Source organism: Sceloporus occidentalis, unplaced genomic scaffold, assembly GCF_023333645.1.
Source record: "Sceloporus occidentalis isolate IW3139 unplaced genomic scaffold, rSceOcc1.0.p SCAF_4, whole genome shotgun sequence".
Lineage (NCBI taxonomy): Eukaryota > Metazoa > Chordata > Lepidosauria > Squamata > Phrynosomatidae > Sceloporus > Sceloporus occidentalis.
Window position 1 is genome coordinate 93,371,953 of NW_028316984.1, and position 22,771 is coordinate 93,394,723.

General features: G+C 39.2%; 1 protein-coding gene across 2 annotated transcripts in view; it reads left to right on the forward strand.

The window, feature by feature from the left end:
• AP2A2 (adaptor related protein complex 2 subunit alpha 2) overlaps positions 1-22,771 on the forward strand; it is an 84,552-nt gene that overhangs the window by 46,570 nt on the left and 15,211 nt on the right. Inside the window, exons 6-16 of one of the 2 annotated variants that reach the window (XM_089520913.1) lie at positions 2,817-2,918; positions 5,777-5,885; positions 6,996-7,143; positions 8,989-9,157; positions 10,345-10,482; positions 11,223-11,405; positions 15,552-15,649; positions 16,244-16,475; positions 16,732-16,905; positions 18,388-18,551; positions 22,074-22,154. In XM_089520913.1, coding sequence (XP_089377039.1) covers positions 2,817-2,918; positions 5,777-5,885; positions 6,996-7,143; positions 8,989-9,157; positions 10,345-10,482; positions 11,223-11,405; positions 15,552-15,649; positions 16,244-16,475; positions 16,732-16,905; positions 18,388-18,551; positions 22,074-22,154 — 1,598 coding nt within the window. The remainder of the gene's footprint in view (positions 1-2,816; positions 2,919-5,776; positions 5,886-6,995; positions 7,144-8,988; positions 9,158-10,344; positions 10,483-11,222; positions 11,406-15,551; positions 15,650-16,243; positions 16,476-16,731; positions 16,906-18,387; positions 18,552-22,073; positions 22,155-22,771) is intronic. The other variant, XM_089520914.1, reaches the window with a different exon arrangement.

Here is a 22,771-nt window from a genome sequence, read left to right on the forward strand (position 1 = left end):
GGGTAGTTCCCAAACTTTGCTGAAAACCAAGTTTTGTTCTTATAATACATTTCCAGCTGCTTCCCCTTCCCCAGTAGATTAATGGAGCAGAGATGTTATATTAATTTGCTGTGTGAATGAGGATGGGGGAAACTATCATGACTTCTTCTTCTTCTTTGCTCAGCTTTTGAGTGACTGAGAAAGGATGTTGGAATGGATTGCAAGGTTCAGGCCTAGTTTGAAGGCTAGGACCAATTCTCCTGCCATCTTTTGTTTAGATCAGTAATTCTCAATCTTTGGTCCTCCACCTCTTTTGCCCTGCAACCATCAGAAGCCCCAATGATCATGGCCGAGGGTCAGGGAAAGGTTAAGAGCCACTGTTGTAGACTACTCACCTGAGAGAAGCTGTCACATGGCAGTTTACTAGACAGGAAGGAGGCAATGTCCCTCCAGTAAGTGGAATGTTAAAAATGCATAGTCAGTCAACAGGGATTTAAAAATAATAATACAGAGGAATCACTGAGAATATAGTGTGTTTCATTTGATCACACTGCATTTCCATTTTATTTAATCTTGTTGAATATAACTATAAACATGATGCAGATATCATCTTTCAGTTACTTGAGGGACCAACATTTTCATTATTCCAAGCCCAAGGAAAAATTACCAGAACCAAATAATCAGTATACAGTAGGGGTGGGAATGATACTGCTGTTGAGAGGGTTATTGTGACCCTTGCCCCCAGAGCACCCCCACATCCCCCCCTCAAAAATTAAAGCAGGTGGGGGAAATCTGGCTGAAAGGCATCAATTTTTCAGATGAAAATTGACTCCAGGAGGCCTGTTTTGCCAAAAAAACAAAACAAAACAAAAAAACCTGACACAAAGCCATGCTACATTGACCAAAAAAGACTTATAGCCGTCTGAAATATCACTTCCAGGCACCTCCAGGCATGCTGCTGCAGCCTGCCAAGGGATCAGAGGAGCCGAAAATGGCCCTTTGACCCTTGGAGGGTGCTCACCTCGGTGTACACAAAGAGAGGATTGGAGATGGGGAGAAAATCATTACCCAGCTCCCACTGTATGAAAGTACAAATGAAAATGATATGAATTCTTATGTGTGATTATCTAGAAGGCAAAAACAAGATTGGAACTTATGAAGCAGATCACACAGTACTCTATAGAAATGTAATCTCACAGTTCTATGCTCAGTAACAATATAGTTTCTTAATACATTAATATAATTTCTGGAGCCACTTAAATCAGTTAGAATGTCTGTACCAGTGAAGAGCAGAATACTTACTAGTGTTCTCTGACCTGTAATAAGCAAACTTCATGTGATGTGGGACATCTATAATCATGATCTTGCACAGTTTGTGCTTTGTGTCATTGAGGAAGGGACTGGAGTGAGACCATGAAATGGGGAGTGGGGGTGGAGATAATCCTTTTCCACTCTCACATTCCTTTGCCTCCTTCCTCCAAGCTGCTCTTTGTCCTTTCTGCCATATCAGTGCAAACAGTAGCCATGACCCAAATCCTCTGTGAGTGCTTTGAACTTTGGAAGGGAAAAAGAAAAAAGAAAACTGTGGAAGAGCCTCTGTATGGGTCTCCTGTCTGGTGTCTACTTTTGTCCTATAAATACCCAGAAAAGGCTTGTTAGGGAATGAATATACTTACAAGGTTTGCAAATGGAAGGGTTCACAGCTCATTGAAAGGGCACATGCTCTGCATGCAGAAAACCCAAGGTTCAGTCCCTGGCATCTCTAGGAAGGGCTGGCACAAATTCTTATCCTGAAATTCTGAAGACCTACTGATGGTCACCATAGATAGTACTGTGCTCAGTATTTTGATGTAGACCATGCCTTTATGATCATCTTAACTGTCACCCTCTTGCCGTATTTGGAGAGCAGCACACTTCTCCTTTGTTCAAGTTTTTATTTTATATATTAAAATATTTTAAAACTGCCGTTCATCCTGAGAGATGTCATGTTGGTATACAAATGCAATTAAAATAGGACATAGTTAGTGCAATAAAAACACAGCAGAATAAAAACAAAAATGGTAGCAAATACAAATGAAATGCCTAGGTAAAGACTATAGATACTGAATTGGCAGTGAAAAAGTTGCAATGTAGACAACAGTCCCATCTTCTTGGGGAAGAGGGTTCCATTTGTGCATCCTGGCACCACTTACTGAAGGTAGCAGGTGAACTAGTAGGCTCTAGGAGTGTTCACAAGCTGGTGTTGGAAGGTGACAATGGTATTGGGTATTTGAAAATCAATTCATTTGCGATGTGCTGAAGAAGAATACCATACTAAGGATTCCATAGACAGCCAGAAAGACAAACAAATGGATCCTAGCCAGAAATCTCTTTGAAAGCCAGGCTGACTAGAGTGAGGCTGTCATACTTTGGCCACATCATGAGAAGGCACATCTCATTGGAAAAAACAACAATAATACTAGGAAAGCTGGATGGAAGCCAAAAGAGAGGAAGTCCTCATGCAAGATGGATGGACTCTATTAAGGAGGTCATCAGAATGAATGTACAGGAACTAAGCAGAGTAGTGGAGGACAGGGAATCTTGGAGAGGTCTCGTTTACATGGTTGTCATAGGCTGAGATCAACTCGAGGGTGGTTAACAACAACAGGCTACATTACTTGATATTCCCCAACATGTCCCCCCATCTTTTTGCATAATTAAAATGCAAAAAGAATTTTTTTATCTTTAAACTCTATCGTTTTAAAATGGCCGTGAACAAGATTGTGCTTTTCATATTCAACTTAAGTGCTTAGTGATTAGAGGGGATTTCAGGGAATTGTAATCTTGTCTTTTTCCAGGGTGTGGTTACTGCTGCTACCAGTTTGATCACTACTCTGGCACAAAAGAATCCAGATGAATTTAAAACCTCGGTATCATTGGCTGTCTCCAGACTCAGCAGGGTAAGTAATCTCAGTTGTGTACAAGTGCTGGAGTAAAACTGATCTGAAACTGTTTTGTCTTATGGGAAACTATTAGTCATTCGGCACTGAAGTCATTCTGATGGGTTGGCAAACAATTTAGCTGAACAGTCACAAATTTTTCTTACCATCCAAGATCTCATGCACAGTGTGACAGTATGGGACTCATGCCAGTCTCTTGTTGACTTTTTGCTTTGTGGGTAATGACTGTCTTAAGCACGTGTATACAGGACCCAAGCAGCATTTTTGAAGGCTTGTACAAACATGTAACACAGACCCTGTTATTGAAGGGGAAGGTTAATTCTGATACTATGTTTTCTACACTCCCGAAGTAATACTCTGACCCACACCGGGGCTTTTCTATTATGCCTCAGAATACTCAATTTTTTCACTTTGCAGAACATCCAACCTAAAGTTGACCCCTGCAAATTTTTGCTGTTCATTTTATAACATTTTGTATGGTCATAATTCCAAATAAAGGTTTATCCTGTTGATGTTTTGGTTTCTTTTATTCTAATAAGACAACATGGTTGTAAGCATTTTACAGACACACCAGTTCCCTTTTCAGCTGTGTTTTGAGGAGGGAGGGGGACACTTTCATTGCAAAATCATGAATTATCTCTCCCCCCCTCCCCTGGAAATTTCTCTAGTACATCCACAATAGGCAAAATACCTAGGTAACGTTATCATTCATACCTCATAGTCAGCTTGTGCTTTTTGAAGGCTAGCTTGCAGAAATGTTTTTTAGCCTCTGCCTCAGTAGCCATGGAAAGAGAGCTACAGTCAATGTACACATGCTTACAAATACACACATAAACATCCAGGCTGTTAGTGTGTACAAAGGAAAGTAGCCAGGCAAAATGAGCAGCCTCTGCTGCATCCTGTAAGTATGTCAGTGGGGACTTCTGCTTCATCAGTGTGATGTCAGGTCTAGGTTTGGATATCCAGGCCTCAGTAAAGTGCATCTCCCCCCCCCCCCCCACCCCCCATGCTAGGCACCTGAGGAGTTGTGGATGTGTTTAAGCATTATTTACACTGTGATTTTACTCATTTTCTGGTGGGCTTATCAACAACTGTGAGAGTTTGGGGGTGAAGCCACTGGTTTCTTGATTATAAGCTTTAGTGCAGTTCAAAAAGCCAAAGATGTGTTTTAGTGGCCACTGCAGCAGCAGGAGGACGAAGAAAATATAATCTATGGCTAGGTCTTTGTTGTTTTCTTTTCTAGTACACTTTGCCAAATTGTGTGTGTGAGTATGTGTTTGTGTGTGTGTATAGTTCTCTCTGTACTTTCATCTAATCTTGTAGCTCCTTGAAAACTGTCCTGCAGTATTGCACCTCTGAACAGTTTGATTATTAAATTGTTAATAAAATGTCAGACAATTCAATAACTGGTATTTTAAACCTCTTGGAGGATTTCCTCTTGATAATTATGCTTGTAGGCAGGCACAGAAACTTTTCTCAGTGTGTTTTGTGTTAAACATAAAGTTACATTGCCTTTTTTGGCAAAGCCTCTTTACCTGTCTTTTTCAAGCCTTTCTGTATGATACAAAATATGTAAGCCGCTCTGAGAACCTTTGTGGCTGAAGAGCAGTGTGTAAATACTCTAAATAAATAAAATACAATTTCTTGTTCTGCATTTCCTAGTTTCAACAGTGTGGAACCTGATGGTGTACATTTGGAGATTCTTTATTTTCCAGGGCTAGTCTAGAAATGGTCCATACTATTAAAAAATTCCTCACTCACTTCTAACTGGTGGCATTCTGCCCACATGACATTCTGACCAGTTTATGGCAGGTATGGAGCTTTTAGGAACCTGAGGGCTTCAATCAGAAAAAAAAAAAAAAGAATCGTGATTTTCTCCAGATTTTCCACGAAAATTTGGATAAGCGGATGAGTGACTGGTGGATTTGCATTGGTGGCAGAGGGAGGAATTTGTAGTGGTTGGGGCATGATAGACAAGAAATGACAGTTATATGATTATTCCCAACAAGAAGTGACAGTTCTCTAGAGGCTTGCTCACCATTTTTTAAAGAATGCTGCATTTATGCATATAACTGGGTATTAGTATATCTGCTTGGTAGATATTTGTCTCTGCACACCTCTGATTAACTCCTAAATATAACTAATGAAAAGTGAAAATGCATATATTTGCATGCTAGATGGATGGATGGGGGGTGGGGGAGAGGAGAGCAGTATGGCCACAAAAGTCTTCCTTTCTCACTCTTTTATCTCATTTTGTGAGGCACAAATGAACTGATATTTTTTGTACTGAATATGTTCCCATGGGATTTGCAGTTTTCTGGCCCAGTACTGATTGTTCATTTTACGTGTATGTCTGTAGGGCGTGGCCCACAGGCTTGAATTACTTTTTATAGATTGCTAGCTTTGTATTTTAACATTTTTTTAAATACATTCATTGCATTTTAGTGCAACACACTGTTTAAATAAAATTGCCGAGTGTCCATTTCCCCTAAACTTTTTGCTCATTCACCTGCTTGTGTTTGTTTAGGGATTCACCTCCCAGCTTTTTTCCTTTAATTCATAATTTTACATACCTGCAGCACGATCCCCCTTATGTTTTCTTCCTAGTGCCTGCTTATATCTCTTTGAACTCCTGGCAAACCTTCTACTTCACTTAATGTATTCAAAGTATTTCTCATGCAGGTCTCATGCAGATCAATTTACCATATGCACACAGTGTACAATATTCTGCTTTCTGTCCTCTGGGCTTTATTTTTGTTCTGCTTTTAGACTTCTTCAGGGTTCAGAATCCACAATATGGATTTCCTAACCTTGATGAAGTGCTATACAAAGATACAAGAACAATTTTTGCCTTACAGATTGTGACATCTGCATCGACTGATCTCCAGGATTATACCTATTACTTTGTGCCTGCTCCCTGGCTGTCTGTGAAATTGCTTCGACTGCTGCAGTGCTATCCGCCCCCAGGTAAAGTAACAAAGAATCATGATGATTTTTATACTCTGCTTACACAGCACCGAGATGTACCTCTTTCATTAAGAAGAGCAGTTTGTTGCTGGTCAAAACAATAATTACTTCTGTGCTGTTATCAAATGCTTATAAAGCTTCCCAAGAAACAGTGACTGAACATAATATACAGCCACTGCTATCTTATCCTAAAACCTTTGAAGCAGGTTTTGTCTGAGGTATAGATAAAAATTTGAGAGAACTTCTATGTGTGCAATGAACCTAACGGATTGCTTTCTTAAACATACAGGCTGTTCAATATTCCAGAATCTTTGCAATTTTGACTTGGTCTCAGAAAGCAGATGGGATCAATCCTTCCTATAGACAGTTTTTTTTGCTTTGCCCATGTGCCTCCTTAAGGAATGTGATGCTGTAGGATGAATATTCTTATCCTATTGTCATATGGTTTGGATTCCCTACCTAGGCCAAATCTGTACAAAAATGACTTTGAAACTTTCTGCATGATTACTCTGAAATTTCAAAGTTGTGATACATTGAAGATTTGGATGATTTTAATGCTACTTACTGTGTTTAAGCTGAGCATATGTAGACCTGTCAAGTGGAAAACCACTAAAAACACGAAAACAACACAGAATTTCCAAGGAAAGGAGATAGAGAAATATATGTCTTATATTTTAACTGTATTGTTAATTGTTTTATTGAATGAATTGTCAGAAAATGATAAGCTGCTCATTCGAGCAACTGGTTCACCTCCACAGTCAGGTGTGAAGCACCTGTAGTATTCTAGAAGTTGCTAGACTGCAAGTCCCATCATCCTTCACAGCTGTCCTAGCTAGAGCTCATACAGTTCCAATTCAAGAACCTCTGAAGGTCCAAAATTTCCCCCGCCACCCTCTTTTTAGTAAATTGATTGATATTTGGTTCTTCTAAAACAAGAATTCTGTGATAGTTGTTTTAAAATGATCAAAGTATAAACAACTAAGATTGTAAAACCATGATGGTGCAGCTTTTTGAAACTGGAGAAACATTGCCATATAATGTGCATTTATAGATAAGGGGCTCTCACAGTTGCTTGGGGAATGTGCCTAAACAATCTCTTTGTCCTAGAAGACCCTTCAGCACGAGGTCGTCTCACAGAGTGTCTAGAAACTATTCTTAACAAAGCTCAAGAACCTCCAAAATCCAAGAAAGTACAGCACTCAAATGCAAAGAATGCCGTGCTATTTGAAGCCATTAGTTTAATTATCCACCATGATAGGTAAGTTCATAATACATAGTTGGGAGTAACATTGTGGGGCCATAGGATCAAATCTAATGTACAAAATGTGCCTTGCAGCAAACCTGTGCTCTTTAAACATGATGCAACATATAATTTTGTACAACTATTCTTCCATTTGAGAGATTCATGAGTGAATAACAAAAGACTGATAACTACAGGGTTCTTTTTTGTTCTGCAGACGTATATCAGATCATTTTCCAGGCATTTCCCCTCATAAAAGTTAAATTCCATTTCTGAGTTCTTTAGGGAGAAAATGACTTTTGGACTGTGGGGAAAGATTTGGCTCAGTGTGGTGAATTTTGAATCGTCTCTCTCTTTTACTATATTAAAAATCCTGGTAATAACACAGGGCTGTCAAAGTCTCTTTGTATCTGGATCTGTAACCCTTTTATTGTAACCTAAATCGTCTCCTGAAACTACAGTGTCAGTCATGCACCCATACTGAGCATATTGTTGCTGGGTGTCTCCAAATCATTTCCAACTTACGGAGTTTTGTGGACTTATCATAAAACTGGGTCTGAGAGTGTGTGATTCACCAAAGTTCACCCATTCAGTTTCCATGGCCAAATGGGGAATCGGACCCTGATCTCCAGAGTCATAGTCCTACTCTCAAACCACTACACCATGCTGTCTGTCATAGCCAACACTATATTAAAAACATATTGTCAAGGACCCTGTTTAGTAGGCCAAAATGACATAATTTTACTGATTCTAGTATTTTTCACTGGCATGAATGGAATGTAACACACACACACAAGCCAGCTGTGCCTTCTTATTTGCCTGGATTTTAAGCATTGGTATTGGATCTCTTTTGTGTTCAGACTTGTACCTTATGTATCTTAGTACTTCTTATTTTCATTTCTTTGAGCAGACAGTAAGTGGATTTGGCACCAAATGAGTTCAGTAATATTTAATCAGATGTGTTTAATAAGGTTCGTTCAGTAATGTAAGGTTATATTCTTTCCTTTCCACATAGAATAGGCCAAAGTGTACTTTGCCTCTGTTAAAAAAGAAAAAGAAATCTTGGGTGTTTTAATTAAGAAAAATACTTTGTATTTTATACTTCACGGTTCGCTTTAACTTCTTTCATTTGAGAGAATATAAGCCTTGGAACTTGGCCAAGAATAGTCTGTTCTGTTTTTAAACACCTGTACAGCACACATTTCTAAGACCTGCATAGCACAGCTGGGAACAATTTCTGTTCTTATGGGAAGTTATAGGAATTGATTACATTTGTTTTTCTTAGTTTCTAAAGTATTTGATGCAATATACAGCTGATTCTAATTTGCAGATTGTTATTTGGCTATCTCTGGCCTAGTTGCTGTAAAATTGAAGTGACACAGTGGTTACTTCATATACTGGTGTAGGAAGTGTGATCACATAGGTAGGACCAGCACTAAAGAATGTTCATTCTGCTTGCAGAGTGACCCACTTCCTATATCATAATAATACTGTTATTTTCTGCATTATTGCAACATTGTATGTTGCTGGGGCATCATGAAAGATAATCAAATCTTACCCACAACACAATAACTATACCTGTGACCACCACTAGAAGACATTAGCAGAACATCCACCCACCCCTCATGAGATGCTCTGTTGCAAGTATATTATTAAGCTTTTGGCTTCTGATGTGGAATTTTAATTACTTGCTGAAATATGTAACTGTCATTACTAACCCTCCAGAAGGCATTAGCTGCCATTTTTAAAGCTCCTGTAGTACAGGATTCTGCTCAATATTCTCTCTTATTAATGATCTTCCAAAACACTTTCCCCACAAATAGTTTTGCCTTTTTACCTTTTCACGCTCTCTCTTCTACCTAGTGAGCCAAACCTGCTTGTTCGTGCCTGTAATCAGTTAGGCCAATTCTTGCAGCACCGGGAAACTAATCTCCGTTACCTAGCATTGGAAAGCATGTGCACGCTTGCCAGCTCTGAGTTTTCACATGAGGCTGTGAAAACACACATAGAAACAGTTATCAATGCATTGAAGGTAATTAACTATTGGTTCTGTATATTTCCTGAAATCCAAATTCTTACACACATTCACCTGTATTTCCTGTTCCTTGAAAATAGTGGAGCCAATCATTCGAAGTTGCATTCAAACCATAGAAGGCTGCAAATGATCTTTGCATTGCAAGCTCTTTAAAATGGCAAACAGAAAATTTTGACTAACTGAATTTCATTTGCCATTTCATTGCCTATTTCATATTTGAAGAATGTGCTTTGAATTTCATCATCATGAAACCATTTATGACATCTGAAAACTTAGTTACTTTACTCTTCATCCCTATTGCAAGATAATTTATTAAAAAGTTGAAATACACCAATCCTGATACAGAAAGTCACTTTAATTCATTATTATTGTGAAAATGGAAAGTGCAGCCTAGGTCAGGTGCCAAAATTTTTATCAAATTAAACAAAGATGTGTTAGTAGAACTAGAAAGGACTCCTAAGGATGAAGGAGTAGATTCACCTTGCCTTTTCTTCCTTATGTTCACATGCTGTTGGCTTTAGAAATATTTATTGCTATGTGCCTTCAAGTCGTTTTGGACTTAGGGGGCAAAATTTATTCAGAGCCAGTTTGCTTTTGCCTTCTTCTGAGGGTGAGAAAATATAATTTGCCCAATATCACCTGGTAGGTTTCCATGGCTGAATCTCCATAATTGGACTCTGGTCTCCATAGTTGTAGCCCATTGCTCAAACCACAACACCATGTTGACTCACCGTACTAGCAGTGTATTCCAGTCTAATGTAGGATGCTTTCTAGCTAGTTTAGGAAGTCACCAGACAGAGTGAGTGATACAAGCCATTCATCCCTAGGTTTTCTGTCCCTACTATGTGAATTATAAAACAGTCTTGGCTTTATTTAATATATGCCTTCCCTACCATAATACATGGACATGCATTTTTAACTTCACTTATGGGTACATTCCTGCTTCTGACCCAGTTTGTGACACTGAAGTTAATTTTTTTTAAATTGTTAAACATCATTTAAAATATTTTATTTCAAAACAAATCTGCCTTTTAAAGTTTGTGGAGGTGACTTAAACACCACTTCTCAATGTCTCTGTCAAATAAAAAAAGTTATTCTTGAAACATTAGGAATTTGTTGCTTGTTTCTTCTTCCGAAAACTCTTTTGTGCTGGCCCTTACAATTTATAATGTTATTATTCATAGACAGAGAGAGATGTAAGTGTGAGACAGAGGGCAGTGGATCTCCTATATGCCATGTGTGACCGAAGCAATGCCCAGCAAATTGTAGCTGAAATGCTGAACTATCTGGAAACTGCTGATTATTCTATTAGAGAAGAAATTGTAAGTTTTTAAACATCAATATGAGCTTATTTAGCAAATCTGTATTGCTATGAGTTTGTAGTTATGAAATTTAGATGGTTTTTGCAGGCTAAATAAATAGTATGTGAAAATATAATGTGATTGATCTCTGCAGATAACTACAGTATTTTAAGTGGCTTGTCACATCTCAACTTCTTTGGCAGCTAAGATTATGTGAAGAGAAGTACGTAATAAGAAAATAAAGCTAATGAAATTGGGAATAGGGGATTTTACTACTTTTGGAGGGCTTAAAACAGTGTGCTCTGGCTTGTAAGTGAAAATGTTCAAAGGAGCAGCTAAATTGTGTATGCTGTGCACATATGGTCATAAATGGGGGGGGGGGGGGATCCTGAATGTAATTGTAGAGGAAAAATGTGAAGTTATGCCAACCATTCCTGTCTATTAAAGTGGCTAGTCCTTATATTCTTGATATTTGTTAGATTGCATGTTTGAAGTAATTAGAGTAAAATGTACTTTCCTTATCCTTTCCTCCCTCAAATTGTGTTTACCCTTTTTTATTACTTGAAGCTACTAATTTGTTGGGACTATGTTACTAAAGAGGATACCTACTTATAATAGTTAGCACTGGTGAAACAACATATGAACAACATCTGTTCTGTTTCATTGTTTAATTTACTGCCTCCTTTTTCTTGCTGGATGTTATGGAAATTCACTGTCCAGATCAGAATACCTACAAGTTAATATTACTTATTTTTCATCAGGTACTAAAGGTTGCAATTCTAGCTGAGAAATATGCCGTGGACTACACATGGTATGTGGATACCATCTTGAATTTGATTCGAATTGCTGGAGATTATGTCAGTGAAGAGGTGTGGTACCGAGTTATTCAGATTGTAATTAACAGAGATGACGTTCAAGGATATGCAGCAAAGACTGTTTTTGAGGTAAGACATCGTTGTTCCAGGGACTTTTCTATTGGTGTCTCAATGTTGGTTGGAAATAAAATGAAGTGTTAAAGAATGAACTTGGTTTAGATGGATTATTGATTTTACATAGTCCTCTTTTTCCTCCTTATGCTGTCTCACATTTGCCTTTGACATTTTCATGGCAGTTGTTACTTTTTAAGTTGCCATGTGTTGTAGGATTAGTTCTCTTAGTTTGCCTTAAATCAGTAATCAAGTAGATTATCTGTATTCATATTTTACTTATATGGAGAAATCCTTGTCTCAATAAAATTAGTCCTAGGATTGTCCTAGGATCTAAAATTTGAACTGGAAGATGTTTTTGAGCCCATGGATTGTTTTGTGTTAGAGTAGTCAACCCTCAGAGTAAGTTGTATCCAAATAGTTTCCTGACTGATCTGGGGGAGATTTCTGTCATGTTATTTGTCACAACCCTGGACAACAGAGAGAGAGCCAGCTAGCTCCCAAACATCTTCTCCATGCTGGTTTCCAAGAGAGAGCTTATGAGCAGTGCAGCAACAGGAGCAATGAGTAAAATGATGACAGAGAAATATTCAAGCTGAATCCGAACAGACACAGGTTAGAACCCACATTAATTTTCTGGCGTTGATGACGAAGGGGGAGAAATGTATGTTTTCACCACCACTGCATTAGTTGATGGCATTTCAGCTCTATGTGTTCTTGGATGAAATACTTTGCATACCCACATTTCAGCCCACCTGTTTGGAGGACAACAATCTTATCAGACTATCCATAGTAGTAGCTAGAGAAAAAGAGAACATTGTTAATGGTTATGTTTGACCTCTCAATAGCATTTAATAGTGTCAATGCATAGAATCCTTCTTGACTCCCCTTAGTTTGAACAGTTTCACAATGATCCATGTATTTCGACAGGAATTAGTTTCAGAAGGTGCTAGTCAGAAAATGGCTCTTCTCTGTGTTCCAGCTATAAGTAGAAATGCAGCTATTTTATAACCTGAGAGGACTTTCTCCGAATCAACATCATAGAACAACTTGCTCCATGAAGTTTGGGTGGCCTATCTCTGCTTCTTTTCCAGTTATCAATTCTTTCTGTAGATCAGCAGACTTTTGGCTTGCCAGGTGGAAAATCATAGAATCATAGAATCATAGAATCGTAGAGTTGGAAGAGACCACTAGGGCCATCCAGTCCAACCCCCTGCCATGCAGGAAATCCAAATCAAAGCATCCCTGACAGATGGCCATCCAGCCTCTGTTTAAAGACCTCCAAGGAAGGAGACTCTATCACCTTCCGAGGAAGTGCATTCCACTGCCTAACAGCCCTTACTGTCAGGAAGTTCCTCCTAATGTTCAGGTGGAATCTCTTTTCCTGTAGCTTGCATCCATTGTTCCGGGTCCTGTTCTCTGGAGCAGCAGAAAACAAGCTTGCTCCCTCCTCAATATGACATCCTTTCAAAATGATTCATCTGCTGTGTCTACTTCTGTCTTTTGTTTGATATTACTGTTATGTTGTGATATTGTTGTTCTAACCTTTCTGAGTTTCCTTGAGGAATGCATGTGTACTAGAAAGGTGGGGTGAACATTGTCATATATGCTTGTTAATATTTGGTGTGTTTTTGTGACATTCCAAGTGGCAGCAGTTGGCAGAAGAGTAAATATGGATTTATGTGGCAGTTCCAGCTGGCTGTTTCTTGTGCTTTATCAGCCATCAGATCTGCAGTGTTACACCAGTAGCTCTATTTTTATAGTGTCTCAAGATACTAAGAATGAAGTAATATTATTAAAATCTGAATGTCAAAGGACAGGAGTATTCCAGTTTGAACATAAGATTTTATTATTGATTTTTAGAATTACTGTGCTCTGGAGAACACCTCCAGTAATCAGAAGGAGTGCTTTGGTAAAAATAAATCAAGCTTTGTTGAACAAGTAGCATTGCCATATAACACCAGGATACGAGAGCTGCTGGTATACTAAAAATTCATGCTATCAAGACTTTGCTATTTGGAAGGATCTATCCACTTGAATGACTTCTGTTCTTAGAGGATGTGTTATCTCTAATGGCTGATGGTCCTTTCAGAGCAATCCTGGGAAGCCACCTCTCCCTCTTTTCGTACTTAATGTTTCTATGACAAGAGTCTTTGGTCTTTACAACTCATGGGATCCCAGCATCACCACCACCATGCATATCATAACCCAAATGGCACTTTCCTTTCCTTTTTTGTCAAGATTAAGTAGTCATATTTCATGAGTCATATACTTGGAACCGATCCTCATTCTGTAGGTGTGAGATAAGGCTGCTGTCTCCGAGGGAGCTTTCTAGATGCATTATGTTACTCCTACTACAATGAGATAAGCCTGCTTTGCTACTAACAACTAATCTTCCATCTGTCCCACTAATCCATTGTGCTGTGATCATGTAGGCAGAATGATGTTTTGAAGGGTGAAAATCATTGCTCAGACTCTTTATCTTTCTCTTTCCTGAGTATAAGGAGGTGTAAAGTGGTAAGTTTAGCTCAGGAAAAGAAGATGAGTTAGCCCCTCAAAACCTAGTTAGTTTTGTTACTCAGATTGTGCATGCATGTGTGTTTTTGTAAGCCACTTTTGAGAGCTTTGGCTAAGGAGTGGCCAATAAGCATACTGAATAATGCTGTTTATTTTACTTGAGAGTTGTTGTGTGTCTTCAAGTCATTTCTGATTTACGGCGACCCTAATAAAAGTCTATTACTGGATTTTTGTTTTTTGTTTGTGGCAAGATTTATTCGTGGGGGTTGTCCTTACCTTCCTCTGAGGCTGAGAAAGTGTGATTTACCTAAGGTCACCCAGTGGGTTTCCATGGATGAGTGGGGATTTGAAGCCTGATTTCGAGAGTCATAGTACAATGCTCAAACCACTACACCATGCTGGCACATGAGAACTGCCTTTCTCTCACTTCTAGATACCTTTCCTTGAATGGTATTTTTCTTCCTTTTTCCCAGCCAAAATTTCTACTTGTGGTCCATTTTTTATTATTAATTTTGAAATGTTTTATATTTTTTCAACATAGTGATTTATTATGGGTTCTGGTCAAAATGCAAAATAGAGATTTCAAATAAACAATAAACACATTGGGTGGCAAAAAGCAGGACTTCCATTAAGTGACCATTTTATTTTCTGCAGTGTTTGTGCTCCTGGTACCTTTGCAAAATGCTAACAATTCATTCCATAGAATAACCCATATACTTCCTGCCAGGGTGGCAATGTTATTTTTATTATGCTGTATTTGTACACATGGTAGTGATGTAGGGCAGCCAGAACTGTTTTCAGCTCTGAGAATATCTTGCCTAGATGTAGGTCAAGGTGTTCTGAATTACACCAGTAATTTTAGAAGTACTGTTTTGGAAGATGTTCAAAGGTCGTTAAGACTTGGATGGACAACAATCTTACTCTTTTGCATTATGAATCTTTGAGACAGAATGTGTGTGTGTGTGTGTGTGTGTGTGTGTTGGTGGGAGGAGTCTTACACACATACACAGCCATAAGCACAGAGAAAGAACCGTTAATAGATTTTAGGAAATGGTGAGATCCTTGAATGAATGTGCTAAATGCATGGTTCCAAGAAAACAAGCTCCAGTACTCACACCACTACTTAGTCCCAATGATAACAAATAGTTAACATTAAAGCTTACAGCCAACCCCAAATATGGAGTTCATCCACACTACGCTTCTTCACTGGTGGTCTCATTTTGAGAGCCTAAATACCCTAAAGGCACTAGATCTTGTCTGCTCTTGTTTGATCTTGGAAGCTAAGCAGTATCAGCTCTGGGATGAGAAACTGCCAGCAAACACCAGGTTCTATAGTCTGTTTGTCAGAAAAAGGAACTTGTAAACCCACCTCTGAGTATTCCTTGTTTAAGAAAACCTAATGAAATTCATGAGGTTGCCATAAGTGAACAGGTGACTTGAAGGCACATACATGCACAGTGCCATTATATCCTGTTCACAATTTTTATTTTTACTATCATAAGGGATGAAAGCAAAACTTTCCTGAGCTTTCTGAGAGAATACTGTCAGAAATGAAATACCACACTTTTTCATCAGTACTACATTTTTGTGTATGCACATTTTAATCTAGCAACTCTTTTAATGGATTCCAAATGTTTCCTCCTACAGGCTCTTCAAGCACCAGCATGCCATGAGAACTTAGTAAAAGTGGGTGGCTACATCTTGGGAGAATTTGGAAATCTGATTGCTGGGGATCCAAGATCTAGGTAAGAGCATACTCTTAAAAAAGGATGAGCAATTGGCTGGTACAGTTATTTGCAGTAACAATGGCGGGTTACAGACCGCCTGTTTGGGGTGGGCTGCACCCGTCCCTTTCCCTGGGGTATCGGGGCCTCAGTGTCCAGAGCGTCAGCCGCTGAGGCCCCAATCCACCACTTTCCAGGCTGCGGGGAAGCGGCAAAAGGCCCCTTCCCCGCAGCCTGGAAAGGGGTGTCCTTGGGGCTTCAAGCCCCAAGGACACCCCGCGGCGGCGGGGAGGAGGAGAAAGAGGCCGCTTGGCCTCTTTCTCCTTTGTGTCGCTGGGCCTTCACACAGCTGCGCCCAGCGGACCAAAGGAGAAAGGGGCCAAGGGGCAGAAGGTCACATGGAAGGACAGACCTTGATCACACAGGCAGACCTTAAATTATCCACTCCTGTATCAAAATTAATATGAAATCCTATAGAATACAGAATCCTAAGGCCCATGGCAGCAAAACTTTTATTTCTTCAGAACTTAAAACTTGAGATTTTAACTCCTGTTTTGATTTACCATCCAGCAAATAACTGAATTTGCTTTGTGGTTTTTCCCCTTCTTCCTTCAGTCCTCTGATCCAGTTCAACCTGCTGCACTCTAAGTTTCATCTGTGCAGTGTCCCAACAAGGGCACTGCTTCTGTCAACTTACATCAAATTTGTTAATTTGTTTCCTGAGATAAAAACTACCATTCAAGATGTACTACGCAGTGACAGTCAGCTAAAAAATGCTGACGTAGAGCTACAGCAGAGGGCTGTTGAATACTTGAGGCTCAGTACAATTGCAAGCACTGATATCTTGGTATGTATGCATAAGAGAACTTGAAATCAGTGGGATATAAATTAAAAATAATAAACAAATTTTGCATCCAAAAAATAAAATAAATGTTAATGCTTTAAAAGATAGTCATCATTCATTTGACTGGTGGTTTGGGGAGCACTGTATTTCTGACCACAGCAAATAAATGTTTAAACCACACTTTAAGACATCAGTGTGTGCCTCTTTCCTTTCTCAAGTGCATCTACCCTAGTCTTATATGGATTTTTTTCCTTGTAAGGCAACAGTGCTAGAAGAAATGCCTCCATTTCCAGAGAGGGAGTCATCCATTCTGGCCAAGCTCAAGAAGAAAAAAGGCCCCAATACAGTTACAGATTTAGAAGAGACAAAAAAGGAGAGAAACTCTGATATGAATGGCAGCACTGAAACTACAATCATGAATGCCAGCACTGCAGTAGGTGTCTTTGAGCAGCATACTGATCTCTTTTTTGCAATCTAGCTATCTAGTAAAAGGTGGCATTGGGGACATCCTGTAGGTGGTGTAAACAGGCTTCCTTGTGCCTGCATATGACTCCTGTTTGGTTATTGAAGATACTGGTATTCCCTTCCATCTTCCAGAGTGACCAAAGCCCCCCCCCACCCCCGTTTTACTGTACATCCTTTGTAGCCACACCCCCCCCCCCCCCCCCAATGGGAACATAGCCTTCTTCAAGGGGCTCCAGTCCCCCTATCTATTAGTCACAATATACTGGGGCAGGGTGCAATGGCTCTATGGTAAGGCTGGTGGGTGGTGAAAGACTTCTTGTAGCTTAGCTCCACATACAGAGCTGCTCTGCTACCTAAGCCATACTAGATTCTAGTGGTTATGTTCCGGTATATATACACCAAAAGATAATTTGTTTTCAAAACGTTAGCTATCTTCCAATAACTTGGTTTGTGGTGTGCGGAGAGTGGCTGCTTCGATTTTTAAATATACCCCCCTCTCAAATATCAGTTTGTTTCAGTATTTTTGTAAATCTCTTGTGGGATCATGTTTATGCCTGACATGTGATATATATGTGTGTGTGTGTGTGTATACGTGTGTAAAAAATTAAGATTAAGTAATGCCTGTTTTGACAACTATTTAACATTAGGTCTTCACATTGCTTTGTATTGTTTAGAAGAGATTTCTGTAATAACTTTCTGATTTTTCCCTGCTGTGTTTGCATGAACATGTTTATTTGATAGGGTTTATATTTATAAAATGCTTGGAGGGAGGTTCATTAAGGAAAATGTAAGCTTTCAGCATTCTTAATTTTCACTATAAAGTCGGTTTTCTTTAAGAAAATTTCTTATTTTAGATTTAAAGTAAATTTTTAATGGATGTTGGTTATTTTTACAATTACACTTGCTGCAGATGAATGTGCATGCATACAGATGCACACACTATCTACAGTCTTCCACATTGTGGATTTTACATGGAATTGAAGTGACATATGATCAGCCATTTCAACAGTATTTCCATCTTCAGACTGCTCTCTGCAATAATTGCTTCTCTGTAGTTTTATTTTTCTCTGCTGTTTGTGTTCTTGTGCTGTCTTGAACTAGACTGTATCATAATTGACTACTTTCAGTAGTTTGCAAGCATTTTTAGAAGCCAGTTTTAGGTTGGAATGTTAATATCATTTCAAAAACCAAGGTGCCAAACGCATGCTGTTCTAGTGAATGAATTTAAACTTGCACAGGGACTTTGCTTGGTTTGCATCTTATTAACGTTGTAAAATATTTATAGGTTTTTTTTTCTGGACTATGTGGCCATGTTCTAGAAGAGTTTATTCTTAACGTTTTGCCTAGAACATGGCCACATAGTCTGAAAAATCCACAAAATACTATGGGTGCCGGCCATGAAAGCCTTTGACTTCACATTATAATATTGATGTTTTTGTGTGTTTTACAGTCAACTCCATCTCCTTCAGCAGACCTTTTAGGTCTTGGTGCAGCTCCAGTTACAAATTCAGTTCCACCCCCAACATCTAGTGGTAGCTTGTTGGTTGATGTGTTTTCAGATACTTCTGCAACTCCTGCATCTCTTGCTCCTAGTTCCGAAGACAACTTTGCAAGGTACACAGGAAGTCTATAAGTTATATTTGGGGCAATTGTGTCTTCATCCCTTCCATCATCCCCCTTTTCTTAGTCACTACCTGGTATAATTTCTGCACATTTAACTGAAGAAGGAAAAAGTGTCATTTTAAATGTCATTTAGTTGACTGTTCCCTATAGCAGGACTGGTCTCTCACTGTTTTTTGAAAGAGGCCTCCATAGTAGTCTGGGCACTAGAATGTCATTTGCCAGTCCTACATAATAAGGACAGTACCATCTGGCTGTGGCTCTAGCTTCCTAATTAAAGAATATGTGCATTCAACCATAACTCCATATACCTTTTGTTATTTTATGTATTACATTCATGTCATATATGAAATTCTGCATCAGGGATGTGGAGTATCTTCCTTATATGAGGAGCCAGTTTGGCATCACAGTTTGAGCATTGGACTATGATTCTGGAGACCAGTGTTCAACTCCTGTGTTGGTCATGAAAACCCACCTTGGACAAGTAACACTGTCAGCCTCAGAGGATGCCAATGGCAAATGTCCTCTGTAGTAACTTGCCAAGAAAATCCTTAGGGTCGCCATAAATCAGAATCGTCTTGAAGGCATACAGCAGCAACAATCTTCCTTAAAGAGAGAAGACATTTCTCTCTGTGACTGAAACTGCAACTGAGTCTGTTTGTCATATAGGTCCATAAAACAGATGAAATAGCCTGGAGGGCCCAACCTGTATCACCAGGCATTTAGTTGACTACCTTGGCCTTACAAAAGTTTATGTACAAAAATGAAACTAATAATATGGAGTGTTACCTGAGTAGAAGATACTCATGCACATGGTTGGGATGTGGAGAAAAAGAAATAGAAAAGGAACAACAATTGATGATGGTCTTAACAATGGTTGCTTAATAAATGGTAGCTTAGCAAGGTGAGAAAGACATTCTAGCATTGATGAACACATAAACACTCAATCATGCCCACTGCAAAAAAAATTCCATAAGACTTTGTAGAATAAATCACTTAGATCCGCTCCAGTTTGGATTCTGATGTTGATACAGTTCCAGTGGATGTAGCCTGCTTGCCCATTGTTATTGAATATTTTTTAATTTGAGCAGTCTGAGGATAGGATCCTTTGTATGGTGAGAGCCACTACATGTGTGTTAGACTGTTTCCCTTCATGACCTTCCAAACAGGCCAGAGGGGGACTTGCTGAATGGATGAAGGAAGTAGTCAGTGCCTCCTTACAGCAAAACAGAGTTCCAATTTGCCTAAAGGAAGTATTTGTGAGTCCTTTGTTGAAAAACCCTTTCCTGAATCCCTCTGTAATGGATAATTATAGGCCAGTGTCCATTTTTGTGTGAGGTATTGGACCATGTGATGGCATCCCAGCACTAGAGATTTCTGGGTGAAATGGATTATCAATAGATCCATCTCAGTCTGGTTTTAGGCCTTGCTATGAGATACAATCAGCTTTGATCATCTTGGTGGATGACCTACCTAGGGTACTGGACAAGTGGGAGTGTGTCCTTGTTGGTTCTGCTGGAGCTCTCAGTGGCTTAACCCCATCAACCATAGTATCCTTGTGGGCCACCTCACTGGGATGAGACTTGGAGGCATTGTTTTACAGTGGCTCCCTTCATTCATGGAGCAGCAAATCCAATGGTAGTGCGGTAGTGCTGGGGAACTCCTGTTGGATTGTCTGGCTGTTGACTCTCAGTGCTTTGTTTTGCCCCCCCCCCCCCCCCCCCATGCTATTTAACACATACATGAAACTGCTGGGAGAGGTCATTTGGAGTTTGGGAGTATGGAAATGTCACCAAACTCTACTACTCTTCACCCGATTCCAAGGAGGCTGTCCTAGTCCTAGGCCAGTGTCTGTAATGAGTAGTGGAATGAATGAGGACAAACAAATTGAAACTTAATCCAGACAAGACAGAGGTGCTCTTGGTTAGTAATAAAACAGACCAGGGAATAAATGTGTTAGATGGAGTTACACTGCCCTGCAATTTGGAGGTAGTATTGGACTCAGCTTTGAATCCAAATGCTCAGATTTCTGTGGTGCCCAGGAGAACTTTTTTGCATTTAAAGATTGTGTGCCAACTCTGCCCATTTCTTGAGATGTCAGGTCTGGCCACAATGGTACATGCCTTATCTACATCTCAGTTGGACTTACTGTAATCCACTCTACTTGAGGCTGCCTTCAAAGAGTGTTCAGAAACTTCAGCTGGTCCAAAGAGGTGCAACAGGATTGTTAACTGGGGCAAGTTATAGAGATAATATTACACCAAAGTGCTGGTTATGACCTATAAGACCAGTATGGCTCAGGTCCAGACTGTCTGGCAGACTGGCTATCTGCCTGTATTAGCCGGCCCGGGCTCTGAAACCATCAGGAGAGGCTCATCTCTCAATCCCACCACCATCACAAGCAGAGTTGGTATGGATGCAATAGAGGGCCTACTCTGGACTGCCCTTTCCCCTCCTTGCTGTCCTTCAAGACTTAAACCTTTTTATTCAGACAGGTTTTTATAACAGAAAATTACTGTAAATAGTTTAATTCTATTTTAATGTTCACTTTTTGTATGTTTTTAATTGCATTGTTCTTTTAAATTGCTTTGAGTCCCAGTTTTGTGTTTAAAAAGTGGGATATAAACAAATATGATGGTTATCCTCATCGCTTATATGTGATGTAAGGCCACAAGGCTTCTTATCTTTCTTCCCCATGTTACTTGTCTTTTAGGCTTCATTTTATTTTTAAAAAACTTATTAGTTTTTAAGGTATTAGTGTGCAGCTTATCCAATTGACTGGCATACAGTTGTTATTATTTGAAGGTGCCAGATACGTGGAAGAGCTATGGAAGCAAGATCTCGAACTCTTGGTCAGAATCAAGCTTTCTTAGAAAAATAGCCAAGGGAACTCCTGTTTAGCTTTTCTTACTAAACACAACATGCCATTCCCTTCTTTTTACTAAGTAATGGTATCCCCTTTCTGTGATGTTTCCTGAGGAACTGGGAGGTTTTGTAGAATATTACTTAATTTATTTACAGACTTGCACTTTTATTATAGGTGCATGTAAAGTTTTTTTAAAATGAAACATTTCTTTGAATTATATACTCAAGGTAAGTATAAATATTTGAAAGACAGCCGTATCCATTTAAAACTTTAGCCATGATTCAGTGAAATACTGTAGTGTTGAAACACACTCACAATATGTGAACCTTAAAGAACTGGCCTGTTTAATACAAGTACATAACACCTATATCCAAAATCCACCAACAAGGAATTGAAATCATGAAAGGAGATCTCTCACAACTGTGACCTCAACTTCTTTGTTTTCTGAATTTTGGGAGGATATTGTGAATGGTGGTGGGTGGGAGATGAAAAATAAGTTCTGCATATATTTTCTCATAATTTACATCTGAAAAGTCTTTGTTTAATTGAATAAGAGGAGGGGTTTTACCCCTAGATTTTCTGCTAACAACTCCTTACTCACTCTCTCTCTCTGTGCTGCTTCCTTCTTTCCTTCTGCTGCTTACATTTAGTCCTGACCTGGTTTCAAGTGAGCAGGTAGTTTCTGAGGAGCCAGCTGATGCTGTGCATGATGCTGATGAACCTTTTCACAAGTAAGCAATACTAAAACCTTGCAGGAGTCAGCAGCTGCTACAGCTTTTCCTTTTTAAAAAAAACCTCACAGCATCTCAAATGATTTATAAGGTCAGAGTAAACAGTATCTGTATCAGAGCAGGCATGACATACAGTAATCTACACTAAACAACTGACCATATGTTGGATACTGATCCAGTTCTTTCATTCAGGAAAGCCAATGTGTGTAACTAAAAGATGGGAAAATAACTGAGGAGCAAACCTGTGTTTACAATGTGGTTGAAGATTATGGAAATTGCTTCTAAGATATGCTTATTTGTGAAGGCTACATGGAAGGTTTTGTAAGAGGAGGAAGAGGAAGTCAGTGGAATCCATTGGAATGGACTCATGGATTTCAAGGGGTTGAAGCTTACACAGATTACTGTGGAACTAGTGGCCATTTTGAAATGCACTGCTGAGTTCAGTCATCATAGAATGCAAGTTTTCAGTGTTTAGATATTGCTGCTCTCAAAACTGAACGCTAATTCACACTGGCCTATATATCACTTAACTGCAACATCAGGTGTCTGCTTACAAATATGAAGACATCCAAATGCAGTTATTTTCAGTGCTATTTTCACTTCACCCAACCAAGCTT